Source organism: Myripristis murdjan, chromosome 14 (assembly GCF_902150065.1).
Source record: "Myripristis murdjan chromosome 14, fMyrMur1.1, whole genome shotgun sequence".
Taxonomy (NCBI): Eukaryota; Metazoa; Chordata; class Actinopteri; order Holocentriformes; family Holocentridae; genus Myripristis; species Myripristis murdjan.
In genome coordinates this window covers 4,162,025-4,177,991 of record NC_043993.1, presented here as the reverse complement: position 1 = coordinate 4,177,991, position 15,967 = coordinate 4,162,025, and the positions used below count along the sequence as shown (strand labels likewise).

General features: G+C 39.6%; 1 protein-coding gene across 1 annotated transcript in view; it reads left to right on the top strand.

The window, feature by feature from the left end:
* Window positions 1–2,886: 2,886 nt before the first annotated feature.
* wwc1 (WW and C2 domain containing 1) overlaps window positions 2,887–15,967 on the top strand; it is a 67,072-nt gene continuing 53,991 nt past the window's right edge. Inside the window, 2 exon segments of the mRNA XM_030068872.1 lie at window positions 2,887–3,861; window positions 3,863–3,915. Of these exon segments, the coding sequence (XP_029924732.1) occupies window positions 3,700–3,861; window positions 3,863–3,915 (215 nt within the window). The 5' untranslated portion in view covers window positions 2,887–3,699.

The window sequence follows — 15,967 nt, the reverse complement described above, 5'->3', positions numbered from 1 at the left end:
TGGGGTGCAATCAGAGACAAGCCGCACTACTGGAGAGGGTGCAAAAAGGGCCCTTAAGATCATCTTCAGAGGTCGTACCCCCACCACCACAGCTCCATCACTTCAGAGCAGGAGGGAACAGGCAGCCATTCAGCTTGGTTAAAGAAATGACACATACTCAACATCTACTCCATGATCTTGCTCCCACAGGACGAGAGCAGATAACACCACACACATAATGCTGCAGAACAGGCAACAACTTCACATCAGTGCCAGTGCAGGACCAACAGGGCTGCATGAAGCAGCAACCCTGCTCACCAGTCAGGTCTGTAACAACACATACAGAAAGGAAAGGAACTAAGACAGATAGCCTGAAGTCCCTGAGGGTGTCTGTGACTTTCCAGTCTGGAGTTTTGTTGCTGTATGTCTGTCTTTTTAAAATGTATGTATGACCGTATGTAATTGTACTATTTTTAGGTATGTGTATAAGTATAGATTGTATAAATAGCTGTGTATTTGTGTATATTTTATTGTCTTATATTCTATTGCTAGGTAGTTTTTTAAATGTAAATTCTGCTTCTTTTCAGTTGTTAACTGTGAGCATGAATATTAAATAAACTCAACTCAACTCAAGAAGAGGCAGTGCCTACAGCCCTGATGCTCAGTGAATCTTATGCCTAAAGGACACTGGTCACCAAGCATGAGCAAAATAACCTGCCTGGTCTTATGCTGGGGAAAAAATGGAATAATAAAAGATTAGTGTCTGATTTTAGAAACTGAATGACATGAAGGTTTATTCTGCACTAGATGGCAGAATAAAAAGGAGGAAGGAAGCCTATTTATCAGTCAATGGTGTTTTCTTAAATTAATCTAGAAATTTAAATTATGTAATGACTGATGTATCAGTTAAGAAGAATGAAAATATATTAAACAGGAGTCAACTGAAGATATACAACGGCAAGCAATAACGTACAATATCATGATACAGTCATTTGACCACCATTATATAAAAACTGGGCATTAAGAGAAGTCCCTCTTTCATGTTCACCCCTTCATTGGGTGGGTCATGTGAGTTCGATGTTTCCGACAGCACTGGAAGGCAGCAGCAGCAGCGGCACCCCGCCCGCCGTCGGGCAGCCTCCTCGGTAAAAGAAAAGAGCAGGACGGCAAAGTCACTGGAGGTTTTCATTTGTGAGCTGACATGCGAAGGACGATGGACCTCCTGTGCCACATTTCCTCAATTTGACTGTCACACAAAATATGATTCCACAACTTTGGGATTATTTATTAAAGCAGCCAGGAATGAGGAACTCGTAGATGCGAATGGTTGTGAGTGGGAAAATGAACTAGAGATGTTGCCCTCAGAAATGTGGCCTTCCTTTCCTCACACGGCGCTGTTTATTATTCCAACTAAAAATTAGACCTTGAATTGTGGGTGTTTTTCCTGCATGCTTCGTTTCGCTGAAACAATCATCAGCCTTGGGTTAAATGCAAAGATTTCTGAGAAGGATGGCGAGAAGAAGATCCTTAGATTGGGAAAAAAAAAAAACACCTTTAAGCTGAAATCTGATTTTGTTCATGTCCTTTTGGATCTTGCATTTCTGTGCACAGAGATAGAGAAATGGGAAATAAAATAATAAAACCACCTCATTAAAACAGTTTCACTGATGCTGTAGAAAGCAGGCAACAGTAAAAACCTGATCTAAATGATGCAAACTGTCCTTTGTCCAGATCAGTGACAGATGCATCCTACTCAATCTTGCACAGGTCCGATTCATGGTGTAACAGTGACAGTCTCAAAGTTTACAGTGTTGCCCTTTAAATGCCACAGCCACACTTCTAAAATGCATCATCCCTTTAAAGTTCATCATCATTTAAAAGTTTTTGACATTTAAAGAAAGTGCACAAATCGGTCAGACCAGTGCCAAAATATAGTATCACGTACAGTTTTGTTAGAATTAACTTGACTGAAATATCATGTTTGAGGTGTTTTTTATTTATTTATTTATTTATTTTATTTATTTATTTTTTTATTATTCAAAGATGACCTTTAATTACTTAATGACTGAATGGCAAAGGGGTAAAATTTCTGACCTTTAATTCGGCCAATGAAATGCCGCACTGACAAGACACATGGTCCTCCAGGTTTCATCATGAAGGCAAGTGGCACGCCGGAGACATTTTTCAAACAGAACTGATCTCACATCATCCTCCATCCTGCCATGTTTACCCAGCATAAGGAAATATGCTCATCAAGTTCACACTCCAAGTAACAACAGGACTGTAGCCGCAGGAGGGCGCTATGCACTCGAAAGTTTGTTGTTTGTCCAGTCAAATAGATATCCGAGCTCTATTTGTGTTATTCAAAAAATGTATTACATGCCGTTATTATTCGTAAGAGGAATAAGCCTCTCCCCCTCTCCTTATGTGGACTGATCTGTGGATAATTATGCCTATTACTTTGATTATTTGACAGACTTAAAAATACAGTGTATTTGGTGAATCGTGCCCCCATATAGGAATGAAAATTATGATGAGAGAATGATATTTTCTAGGGGGGGGGGGGGGGGGGGGGGGGGGGGGGGGAGTAACTTACCACAGATTCCTCCTTAAATCTATTCTTCTTTATCATCACTGTGGCTTTAGCTCAAAAACAACTACAACAAAACTGCTCTATTTGTGAGGCTTTTAATTAAAACAAAAGTAATTAATTAATTGATTAATTAATTAATTATGGCTGCTGCTCTGGCATCGGTATTTCTTAAAAGACTCAGCATGGGTTTTGGAAACTAACCGGAAGTTGTAATTTTGTTGTGGCCAGTTTGTCCTCCCCCTCCGTGTCGGCAGGGATTTTATTTGGGTAAAAAATTTCACCGGAAGTCACAGTTGCATTCCATATGTCTTGACAGCAGTCGACCGGCCGAAGTCTTTGGGACTGAGGAGAGACTTTTTGCTGCCGTTGCCGCTTCCCTCATTTCAGGTTGAAAACGGATATTTTAACGAAATTACAGATAATTTCTACCGGGATTCAGCGGCTGCGGAATCGCTGACTAACACCAACATCCCAGCGGCGTCCAGACTGTTTGCTGCCCTGCTGCTGGCGGTTAGCGTCGGTTACTGCTGCTAAACATGGTGGCCTGTAGGCACAAACGAAGACACGACCCTAGTCCCAGGGGTTTTGACATATTTTTAAAAGCGATTTTGAGGCCGTATTGTGACACATTGCAGCACAATACTTATATTATTTTCCCCCTGCCGTGTTTTGCAGGTTTGGGGACTCGGTGTTGGCGGCTGCCTGTCTGTTTACGGTGAACAGAAAAGCGACAGAGCAGCACCATTCGTGTTTTGTGGACCGTGGATAACTGCAGTTACTTGAAAAGTTGCCACCAGCCAGCATTAAAGTTTCTCTATATCGGGGAAAGCTGTAAAACATGGACACATGATTGCAAAAGGAGGTCCAAATAGTATCACTATTTTGATATTATAAAGTTTTTTTTTTTTTTTTTTTTTTTTAATTATTATTATTGCGGATGGACTTAGCACTCACTTTTGAATTTTTGAATGAATTGGTATACAATTGCCACTTGCTGAAAGTATTTTCTCTTTCTAAAATCACCACTGACACTTGACTCATTGTGAATTTGTGGATTACTATTATGGATTGTGTGTTATTATGGCTTAATCCAGATCGCGCAAGGCCGGGAATTTTTGGAATAATTTATGAAGATGATGGTAACGATAATGACGGAGAAAGCGGTGGTTTCCTTCCATAGGATTTTGAACAGAGAGGATAAATTACATGGAGACTCGTCTGACATGCCGAGGAAGGAGTTGCCACTACCTGAAGGTTGGGAGGAAGCCAGAGACTTTGATGGGAAAGTCCTATTACATTGACCACATCAACCAGTCCACCAGCTGGATCGACCCCAGAGACAGGTAGAGCTGTGTGTGTGTGTGTGTGTGTGTGTGTGTGTGTGTGGTGTGTGTGGTGTGTATGTGTGTGTGTATGATACATACCATGTAACCATACCAAATCTGGAACAGGACCTGGTCATGTTTTGCCTTTCTCTTCCAGACTTTCCAAGTCTATATTCTGATCTGTCCAATAATTGCAAAAGGGCCAAAATAATCTAGAATACAAGAATATATCCGAGAAGAATAGTTTACCTTAAAAAAGCAGTGTTGGCATTATACACTATCCCTCATCTCAGGCAGCACACCAGTGAAATTTGTATGTCCACTTAACACAAAGTGAGTTAGCTCTCGCAGTCTTCTGCAAAACAACGGAAGCGAATGGGAACTGGTTCATTAAAGCCCCCAAAAGGGGCATGTGCAAAACAGAACTATAAAAATATTCAAAACGGCTCATGAAATATGCTGTAATCCAAGCGTTTGAAGCCAATCACTTGCACTGATTTTGAAAAGGCTTATTTTTCACACCAGTGTTTTTCGTAAGTCCTCCACCAAAACATTAAAAAAAAAAATGTCCACACTTGGCCCATAACAATGTGAAAACACAGCCTTTTCTAGTTCGTGTTTGCACTCTTGTGCAAAGGCCTGCACTGCATAAGACAAAGAGCTCTGCTTACTTAACTGACTTACAAACAAACAAAAAAAAATGTTTGGACAAGGAACCAGACAGACTGATGAAACAGGACCATCAGCTTATTCCAAAAGTGCCAAAAGAGATCTTTTGGAATTTTGTGCAGTTGTTGGAAATATCAGGTAAGGCCACTATATAGGAAGAGAGACTTTGCTGTGTTAAATGGGATTCAGTCATGCCACCACAATGAAAGCTGGATAAATGGGCCACAAGTGTAAAAAGAACAGAAACAAAACCTGAAATACGCTGCAGTGTCCACAACACATTTAGTGGACACAGCAACATCAGTTACAGTGACTGAGACACTGGGTCAGAAACATTTTTTGGTGGACATTGGCCTAGTTGAGAGGAGCAGTACTGGTTGGGAGTGTGAATTACCTGTGCTTAATAAAATGAGTGAAAGGTTGCATGTTCACATCAAGCAGAGGGGGGACACACCACCTATGGGAGTATACAAGCTAGAACCTGAAAACAAAAGATTTAGCTAAGACTTTGGCTGCATACTGGTGTAAATATTGGTCATTTGACTCTCAGTGCTGTTGTTTGGCTTCAGAACACTTTGGTTATGATTTAATTTGATTAGATTATGTTGCATTAGCTGTTTGTTTAAGAAAACATTTTGTTTGGAGTAATTTTATGGTTATTTTTTCCCTTTATGGAACTCTATAGAACTAGTCACCATCTGTTTTAGTTTTGGACAAAGCTGACATTGAGATGTGCTAGTCAACTCACTGTGAATTACATGGATACAGAAACTAAACCTGGCATTAGAGTATGTGGGTGAACACAAAGTTTTCATTTTTGGGTGAATTTCTCCTTTAACCATAGCATCAGCTAATGATCACAAATGAAGAGCTCACACACATACACAAACACAACATATGCTGTTCCATGAAGAGCCATAGAACAGTAGAAGTTCCCCTTCTTCAGCATCATCTCATGGTGGCACATGCATCTGCTGAACAAGCCACTTTTAGTGAGAATTATCAAATACAATTTGAGAAGCTGTCCAAATTAGGCAAAGGCTGGCCCTCATATCTCATAGCTGATGTGGAGAAAGGTAACCAAGATGCGATTCACATTAAAGGTCAAGAAATCACACATAGGAATGATAATCCCCCACATCAGAATGATGATGAATAGAAATGTGAATGAGAAGCGGAGCGACTAATTCCCCCTAAGAAATGATGAAATGATTTTTCTCAATCCAGTGTTTTTTATTTGCATGAGAAATTAGACCTTGAATAGGGCGTCCTTTCCCATGTGCACCAGGCCCACTTTCTTAAAAAAAAAAAAAAAAAGGAAGAATGTAGATGAAGCTTTGAGCATCCCTCAGTAGAAATTAAATGCATCAAGATATGAGAGATAATAAACACGTCAGCGTCTCCTGCAGCACTTTATAGCCAAGACAGACTGCCTTAGCAAGACTTAACGGCAGCCTTGGTGGACTAAACTGTCCCTGAGTTTCAAAGTTCAAATTAAAACTGAGGTTATGTTCTGATTGGAGCATGGACATTCTTACGTGTGAAAGGAACTTTTTAATCCATCATTAGCAAAACTGCTCCTTTGGCTCCGGGGGAATCAGCTGACAGACCTCTCTCTGCATTGGAAGGACTTAAGATTCTCACAGTGTCATCATGTTTTCTATACCCAGTGATGACAACAGAAAAACCAAATATGTTTTAATGAAAAATTCCATATTTAATTTACCACCCCTTTAAAGTTTGTCATCATGGGACTCCCATAAGGTCTTGACCCAAGAAAAACAGAGCATGTTTACATTAGAATGATTTAAAATATGTGAAAAAGAACTGGAATGAATCCCCTCAGAAATGGTTGCTTTTGTTGGAGGATAATAATACACTCATGTGTAATGAATGCAAATGAAGGCGGGGAATTATTTCAGACACTGGTGATGGTTTCTTATTTGCATCATCAGCTTTAGAAATGACTCTGAGTTCTGAGTCCTTCTCTCCATGTACATAAGTTTGCAATCTCAGGTGGCACTTGAGCACATTCCTCGCATCTGTGTAGAGACTGCAGTGTTTGCAGTGTTCAGAGCGACACATTTTACCAGAAACACAGAATGACATATAAACACACAACTGGCATGTGCTGTCCCAGTCTGTTGTTGTGTTAAGAATGCCACATTGTTGGTTTTTTGAGTGCACCACTCTCATGCTGTAAAGTGTAATGTGTATCAGGGACTGACCATGTTCCTCCACGATGCTCCTCCTAAGTGATTTGCCAACAGTGGAACTATCTGTCTGAAAATGTGGATATATTATCAGGCCTGACTGCAGCTACTATTTTTTTTGCAGTGCAGTGGAAATCTTCACATACTAACAAAACAACATGGGAATCAACACTGATCCTGTCTTCAGAGTAGTGCTACAGTATTTGTGGTTGCGATATATGGAGTTGGAAAGGAAATGGTTTTAGTTTGGGATGGAGCTGCAGCTTACAACCTCTGTTTTTTTTCTTCTTTCTTCTTTTGTTTTTGTTGTTGCCTCTAGACTCATCTGCCTTCCTTGAATCCTTTATCAGGAGATCCTGTATCTGTTATGTATCTGTTAATAACTTTTACTTGTTTGGAAAGCAGCTTAACTCTAGTGCTGAAGTGGTTAGTTAAGTCAGTTATAACCAATTATAACAAAGCAAAAAAGTGATCATAACAAAGAGGATGTTGATTAATTACAGTGGTAAGACTGCAGCCACTGAAGGCTGTTAACACTGGTTTCCTCCATGAAATAAAGCAAGCAGGGGAGTCCAGGTGAAAACTGGACATCTACTTCAGCCAGGAAGCGGAGAGGGAGATGAATCCAGAGACAGGCTTAAGAGGGATTTTTAAAGCCTCAAAACAATTTTGAGGTGGATTACAGTGTTAGGAGAGCGTTTCCTAATGATGTATGCAGTGTTTATAAGACACTGTTAATTTTGCTGTCTGGGTCCCTGGCTTTGGGACGTCCTGGTTGAGGAGCTGATGCTGGCAAAATCGCTGTCATCTTTTAAATTGAGGACAAGAACACTGATCAAGGATTAGACATTAGAATGCACTGAGCGTGCATTCTATACTAACTAACTATACTAATTCCTATACTAACTCTCTACTAATAAGGGACATTTTGATATGACTTATGCTTATGTAATCCCATAGGATGACATTCATTTCTTACATTTCAACACATTAATGCAAACCTATGTTGACACATGACAGTAATGTATGAGTTTTGTTCCACAGTGAGATCAGCCATTTGGAAAAAGTAACATTCTCAACCAAAATGATTTTTACCAAGTAAAGAAATGATGGTATGTTTTTGAAGAACAGTAACAAGTACTTTGAAGCTTTAGATCCTACTGTTCTACGTTATCTGTATTTTGAGGAAATATATGGTGGGATTGAGGTAAATATATTCCCAAAATGAATGTCATGTTTTCAGAATGGGATTCCTCATTTATTTAATTGAGCATGTTTCAGATGGAAATGGGGAAGCTGAAAAGCAGAGCTGTTTTCTTCTTTGCAGTATTTCTCCTGGAGATCATGCCATTGATTACATTCCTGTAATTAGAATTAGTCCTGGAGGTGTGAGTTACCTTTTTTTCCCTCTCTTATGGAAATCCACCAGTGTAATAGGCTTATGGTTCCAAGCATGGGGCGCTTAGAGAGACCAGGCTATATGACACAGTCCCACTCGTACAAAAACACCATTGAGGGGAGGGTAGATTTGCACGAGTCGTTTTGCGCCTTTACCAGTTACTTAGACCTCTTGGACTTTGACACAAAATCCCTTTAATGGCTTATGTCTGGAATTCTTTAGGCTTAGAGGCATTTTTTCCTTCATTATTTTTGGTGTAAGTGAGGACACAAAGCATGTATTTGGAGATTTTTTGCATTAGGCGTATTTCATCTCATATTTTGCACATAAATTTTAGGTATATAGCTGATGCAACAGTAGATTAAGCTTGAATTTGTAGATCTCCAACAGTACAAGCATAGTAAGGAGCGTAAGAATCAGAGTAAGACCTCTGACTAGTCCTGCAACCACAGTGGTTTTTATGACCAGTTTGATGCTAATACTGAGTTTAATTTCTTAAATATCAATACTGTGGCAAGGCGTCACTGAGATGCTTAATGAAGTTATATGGGGGTGAAGCTCCTACAGCTTTGTCATAGCTTTTAATTGTCGATTGGATTTTCTTATATGCTACGCAGGAGGCTTTTTTTCCAGTCATGCAGAGATAATGTTTTTTATTTGTTCCCAGAAGCTGTATACTACATGTTTGCACGTTCTCTGTATAGGTCTAGATATAGTATCTTTGATAGCAGCAAGTCATATATAGCAATCAAGTAGGCTTAGTTTATGTATTGTGTCTGATCATAAATGGTTGAGCAGGTGTCTCTCTTTTCATTTAGCCTATCATTTATTTTCCCATTCACATACAAACATGAATGCTACTGTCAGCCATCGGGAGTTGGATCAGTCAGAGGTAACAGGACACAGCCAAGTGTAGCAGGGTCAATTTATTCTATATGGGAAAAACAAAAGTAAAAAATTACATGAAAATTATTTAAAAAAAAGAAACATACACTGATCTATTAAAAAATGTCTAGGGCTGCTGTGTGGCTGTTTGTCAGCTCTCCGAGTAACATTTCATGTTTTCATCCTGTCATCACATTAGTCATCAGTTTAGGGGGACTGGGATTCTACCTATAAATTACAGTACTTTCTGACAGCTTTTGAAGGCAACAGTGGCCTACTGCTGTAATGATGGTTGGCAAGGCGCAGAGCAACTGTGGAAAGAGATGATGAAGAAACTGTGCAACTTTTGACTTCACAGTGTAATTGTTCAGCTTTGAAACACTTAAATCAATCAATCAATTATTTATATAGCGTCAAATCACAACAGAAGTTATCTCATGGTGCTTTACTGTAGAGCAGGTAAAGACCACGCTCTGCAAATTAGAAAAGGAAAAAGAAACCCAACAGATTCCCTCCTGAGCATGCTCTTGGCGACAATCATACTGATCAGGGAACCTTTTGGCTTTTTTGAATCACTGCGACTCCTGCCTTTATTGATATGAAAGGGTTTAAAGACTTATCCCTATCTTGTGCCACCCGCTATCCGCTGCCACTACCCGCTACCCGCAAATTGCGGATTTAGGAACTTCCGCTATCCCTAAACGGTATCTTGCGCCACCCGCTACCCGCTATCCGTTATGCCGACTCCGTCATTTGCGCCTGGAGGTGTGTCTGTGGGTGTGTTTCATGCGCTATCCCTAAAGTTGCTATCTTGCGCACACACTTTAGGGATAGTGGATAGCGGGTGGTCAGGACCACCCGCTATCCACTATCCCTAAAGTTTGGGCTGTTAGGAGAGCGCGCCCAGGCGGCCTCAATGCGCGCCCCCGACGGAGCCACACCACGCACACGTCGGACTGATACCGGGACGCCGCCGGAATGGACTGAGTATATTACTCATATAGACTGTTTAGAGGAAAGACTGTTTTAATTGGACACTTACGCCAGCACGTTTTATTGTTTTATCATAAGCCAGCAGCTGTGCTATATTTTTATTTTTAATATTTTATTTGTCCAATCTACCTTGTCAATAAATTAGTTTACACATAGTTCCACCTCTGCCTCTTGTGTGTGTGTGGTGTGACCCGGGGATTTTACTCAATCAGTACAACCTTGTGACACGTCCACTTGGACACATGTGGCTCCACCTCCCGAATTAACTTGCCTATAATATAATATATAATATGTATATAAAGCCAACTTGCGTTAGCCTCAGTAGAAGCCCTGAGAAAATCTACCTCCCTCTCTCCATCGCGGGTTTAGGATTTAGGATTTAGGATAGCGCATCCTGCCCTTAAAGGCAATGGCACCTGGCACACTGATTGGTTTAACTGGCGTAACGCCCAAAACACGCCTATACATAATATAGCGGGTAGCGCAGGTGTTTTGCGGATAGCGGAGGTGCACAAGATAGCAACTTTTACGGGGGAACGCCTCTTCCTAAATCCTAAATCCGCAAATAGCGGGTTTAGGGAGTCTGGCGCAAGATAGGGCCCTTAGGGTATTGAACTAGCAGAAGACTACAAATTGCAACTATTTTGTCAGTATTTTTTAAAATGAAAACATTTAAGTAATTCAGTTGTCTGTTTTTTTTGTTTTTTTTGTTTTTTGCATTTCAGATTAAAAAAAATATTGTTTTCCATTATTAAACATTTAGTCAGTAAACACAAAATTTTGGATAAAAGGGCTGACACATACTAAAATGTATCATTCCAAAATATTAAAAAAAAAAATTGCTTTCAAACTGAATCACCAACTAGTGATTCATCAATCAAACTGATTCTCCATGAAGCCACAGATTCACATCAGTAAAGTAATTATTGAAATAGTTAGTATTGAAATTTTTGGCAACTTTAGGCAATGCTGTGATAAAGTGAGAGAGATGTGCGATTGTGTGAGGGTCAGTCAGTAATATTGGTTGTGGTAGTAGAAATGCTGGCATTTATGTTCTTGGATACACACAGACACAGTAATACTATTGTACAGTAAGCCAAGCCCTGTTTAGACTCTTGGTGAGAAAATGCACACACACACACACACACACACACACACACACAGTCACACACAAAAACTGTGGTCATTGTATTCCCAGTTTAAGGGATGGCAGGTGGAATGAAGATTTTCTCCTTTTTGTGAAACGTCACCGGCTGCCTTGCACGAAGAGGCAGCATGAAGAAGGAAAACGCGGCCAAGCAGAGTCCTTAAAAAAAAAAAAAAAAAAACGCATTCCTGAAACACACAACTTGAACGGCCGAGCAGCGCGGAGGCTGGCAAAGCAAAGACTTGATTCATTTGAAATCCCTTTCACTGGCTGCCAAGGTGCACGAGGTCAAAGTGCAGCATGAGGCCCTGCAAACTTTTAACTAGGATGTGGAGGGAGGTTTGCTCCATCACTGCTGCACCATTTTTGTTGTTTTTTAATACATAACCAACCACGTTTTTCATTTATAGACATAATAACATCAAGTCAGGCCCACACTGCAACTGTGTTTCCATATGAACACTGTAATATACACGCTGAATGTAAAGGTCTCATTTTGGTGCCTTAGGTTTGGGATGAGTTTTCAACACAACAGCTGTACATTTGTTACTATGCTGGAAAATAATACAGACATCGCAAACAAGACACATGAAAATGGTACACTTTTGACATGCTGAATAAGTTCGGGGAAATTTGCAAAGTCGATTCCATACCCGGAATGTAGCTTATTCAGTATCTGAGACAGTTCAAGAAATGTCATGGATTTTTGTCAGCCTCAATTTTAAAACATGATACTGGTAGTAATTTTCCATCGAGTTCACATTATGTTCACTTCTGCGGCAGAATAAATAAAAGTAATAAAATACTTTTGTCAAGAAAGAAAATGTCATGTCACATTTACATAGGTCATGGAAATTTAACATTTAATCATTGAAAGACATGGTAAAGTCAGGCAATATTGCATTTGACATAGATTGGGAATCCTGTACATTAACAGGGCCATTGATGTCACATATTTCGAGTGTTGCAGAAGCAGCAGTGTGGTAACAGGTGGAATCACGAGGAAGTTTTTGATATTTTTACCTGTAATTCTTCCAGATGAACAGGTTGACAGAGCACCGGGCTCACATTCATGACACAGTTTCCACATTTAATACCTGGTGTAAGAGGTTCTTGGTGCAACCACAGGCCACTGCCACATCACCACATTGAGTATTATTCAGTCACACATACATTTTTGTGGTCGTTTCCTGCTGTATTACAATAAGCCTCACTTCCCTACCTGTGGAAGGAAGAGAAAACAAAGACAACAGGCCGGACTCTCTTTTGTCAAAGACACTTAACACCTGCACTGTCTGCTCAGGAATTAGTATTGTTTTTTACTCAACGTGTCACTAAAAGCAGGAGAAAGATATTATAGGCCTACATGGTGGTTAATTGTAATTCTTGAAAATCAACTAGAAACATTACTTTAGTGTCTATTTATATTTTTAACAACTTAGTTGTGAACATAGTGGCTCAATCTGCATATACATTTTGGCTGTATGCATATAGATTATTGAAATTTTGACTGCTATACAGAAAGTAAGCCCTTTCTGACCTCATTATTGTATCTCATTGTAAAGTTGCCACTGATGTAATGAACAGCTAGGATCACATAAGGCCCTGTAGCTCCTCTGAACCACAGATCTGCTGTAGATGCAAAATATTTTACATCTTTCAAGTGTATTTCAGTTTTCCTCAACATTGATTTTATCGAGCAGGGAAGACAGCTTTTGAAAAATATTGCATAGAAGTTACGAGACATTAACCTTTTTTTTTTTCTTCTTCTTTAGGAAAACTTTCCTAAAACTGCCATCTTGATGTCAGTCAAGATGGCAGTTTTGCCAAGTCAGAGACAGTTGTATCTGCAATCTTGCGCCTTTGGAAACTTGACATGTTGCATGCATTCAGAAAAATTCCCTGTGTGGAATCTAGTGGGAGGGCGACTGTACTTGAGTTGACCACCAGCCTTGTATTGTATTTTCTGATGTCGCTTCAAGTGGTTATACAAATTTGTGGTGTTTCCCTGGGTGCTACCACCATCATAAAACTGTGTTTGCACAATATGTTGTTTTGAATATGGTCACTTTGTTTAAGCCAAAAAAAAGTTCAACGCGCTTGTTGATTAACCTGTTTTGGTGAGACGATGGTTTGACTACCTGGATTTTGGTTGGGAAATTTTTTTCTTTGTCTTGATGGTTAGCTGGGTTTCCATTTGTTGGACTTAATCTTCCCAGATTCAACTGCCTACGTCTCAATCATTGCTTTCACTCATAGAGCTACTTTCACTAAACTTTTGGTTCTATTAACATTTGGTCTGTTTTGCTTTTACAAGTTGATGAAGGCCTGTGAAATGCACCGTGTTTGTCATCTTTATTGTTTTTGAAGATATACGTACAGAAGAATGCATTTATACATGAGTGAAAATATACGCTTTTGCAAATACTCTGTTCTTTATTGTGACAGGTTGCATACCTGTGTTTACATGGCACATAGTCACTGGTCATTGTGAATAATGCATGCTACATTTTATGCACAGGTTGCCTGAATGCAAATGTGGTTAAAATTGTTGCCTTCATAGTTAGTATTGCATTGAAAAATGAATCAAAAACATAATCTTAATATGATTAATTGTGCAGCCAGAGGGAATTTTTCCTTTGAGTTCTTGGTTGTCTGTGGTTTGTTGTTTGGAAAACTCTTTTGTTACCACTGTGATATTTTCCCTCTCACACCTTTGCAATGTGCCCTCTGGCATTTAAGGTGATTCATGAGCTTTGACCTTTTCTGCCATTTGCATTGAATGAGAATGTCAGCAAAACACTTCTGCCCATTAAGCCTCACAAACATTTACATTATTGACATTTAGCTTATGGTCTCATTCAGGACAGCTCAGACTGAATGGGGAAAGTGATAGAAGCTTTGATTACTAGATCACAAATGATGTAATCAGTGGTGGACAGTACATTTAGTACATTTAAGAATACTGTACTTAAGTACATTTTTGAGTGTGCTGTGTATTTAACTTGAGTATTTGTTTCTTTGGAAACTTATGACTTTTACTCCACCACCTTTCAAAGGCAAATATTGTACTTTTGCATTTCTATAAAGGCTGAGCAGAGCTTTGAAGTCAGGTCTTTTTTTTTTCTTCCTAAAATGTGATTTTGCCACACAGGAGAAAAAAAACAATCATAGTACCTGCTTTCAATTGGGTTTGATGTGAAAGCGGAAATATGTTATCCAGCTCTATGAAACAAGCATAAGTAAGACATTTGCTTTCAAAGTAAAATGCATCCATCCCATTTTGTTGGTGACGTGCAAACGACTAAACTGGCAGTGGTAAGTACATTTGTGTAGCCCAGTGGTTCTACGAGCAAGTCATTGCATTTGTTAGGTGGTTTAAGAGAGTTACCAGGTTCTATGAGTGCATAGTGAAAACAATGCAGCAATGCATTGAAAAAAAAAATGCACTTTAGAATATATAACTTTTTAAAGGCAGGTACTCCCCTACTTTAACACAAGTAAAAGCAACTTTCACTTATTTTGGAGTAATATTTGATGAGGAGTGACTCAAGTAACGGGGTTGTGTACTTTGTCCACCACTAGGGGTAATTAACCATTATAAGGAGGTCAAGGCTGAGAGCCCTGACAGTATTCCTTTGACCCTTAAGTGCTCACAACAGATAGAGAAATAAAAGCTAAGGAATAGAGAGTTGTAAAATAGCTGCTTAGGCACCAGTCAGCTTTGAATTCATTACCCACACTGCTGTAGTCATATGAAAACCATCCACACTAAAACTCATTGCTTCAGGAATGAAGAAAAACAGCTTTATTTTGACAGACAGCCATGTGTTTGTGAAACTGAATCCCTTGGAAGAAGAGCCACATGCATCCGTTTAGATTTTTTTAAAATAGCTAATTCACCTGCAGCTGGAGTGTAATTGTTAAACCTCCTGTAAAAACGTCCAGGCTTTTCAAAGGGATGTTTTTTTTATTCTTTTTTTTTTTTTTTTTTTTTTTAAATTACTTTCTTTGAAAGTAATTTAACTCCCTGTCCCATCCAATGGGAGTTAACATGCTTTTATATAACTTTTTTCACATTCCTGATCACACCCTTGCTTAAGTAAAACAAAGTAAGAAAACAAATTCTTTTATAACAAATTGATACCTAAAAAAAAGTCCAATGGCTTTTTAATTGGCCCTTTGGGCATGTGAAACTCACTCAGCTCATGCAGACTTGTCATGTCAAGCAAAATTAAGAAGACAGGAGAGAGACTGGAAGGCAGGATTTGAAGTCAAGAGCTTTTCACACAAAAGACGGCAGCCGGGGCTTGTGTCTGTGGCCCTGTGCTCCGGCTGCCTCCCTGGAGTGCTTTTTAAATTCCTCAGCAAGCCATATTGTCTATCCACCCTCACTGTGACGCACCGAATGCATTTTGTCAGGTGAAAGGAATGTTATCTGCCAGATACCATGCCGTCACTGGGAGGAAGGGGGGGGAAGAGAGGGAGAGCGAGAGCGAGATATATAGAGAGAGAATGGGTAAGATCTCTCCTGTAAAGTTGTCTTTTTGATAATGAATTTACATTTTATCCGGACACTGCGGCAATGTTGTTCACACGGCATTCATGCCTGTGAAGCGTAATGGATTGCAGAACAGAACTGGGGGAGTGCGTGTGGGTATGTGTGTGTATACATGTGTGCAGTGGGGTGTGTGTGTGTGTGTGTTTTACTGTCGGACCTTGAGCGGCTATGAAATGTAGGTTGGAACCTCATAAATCGACTTC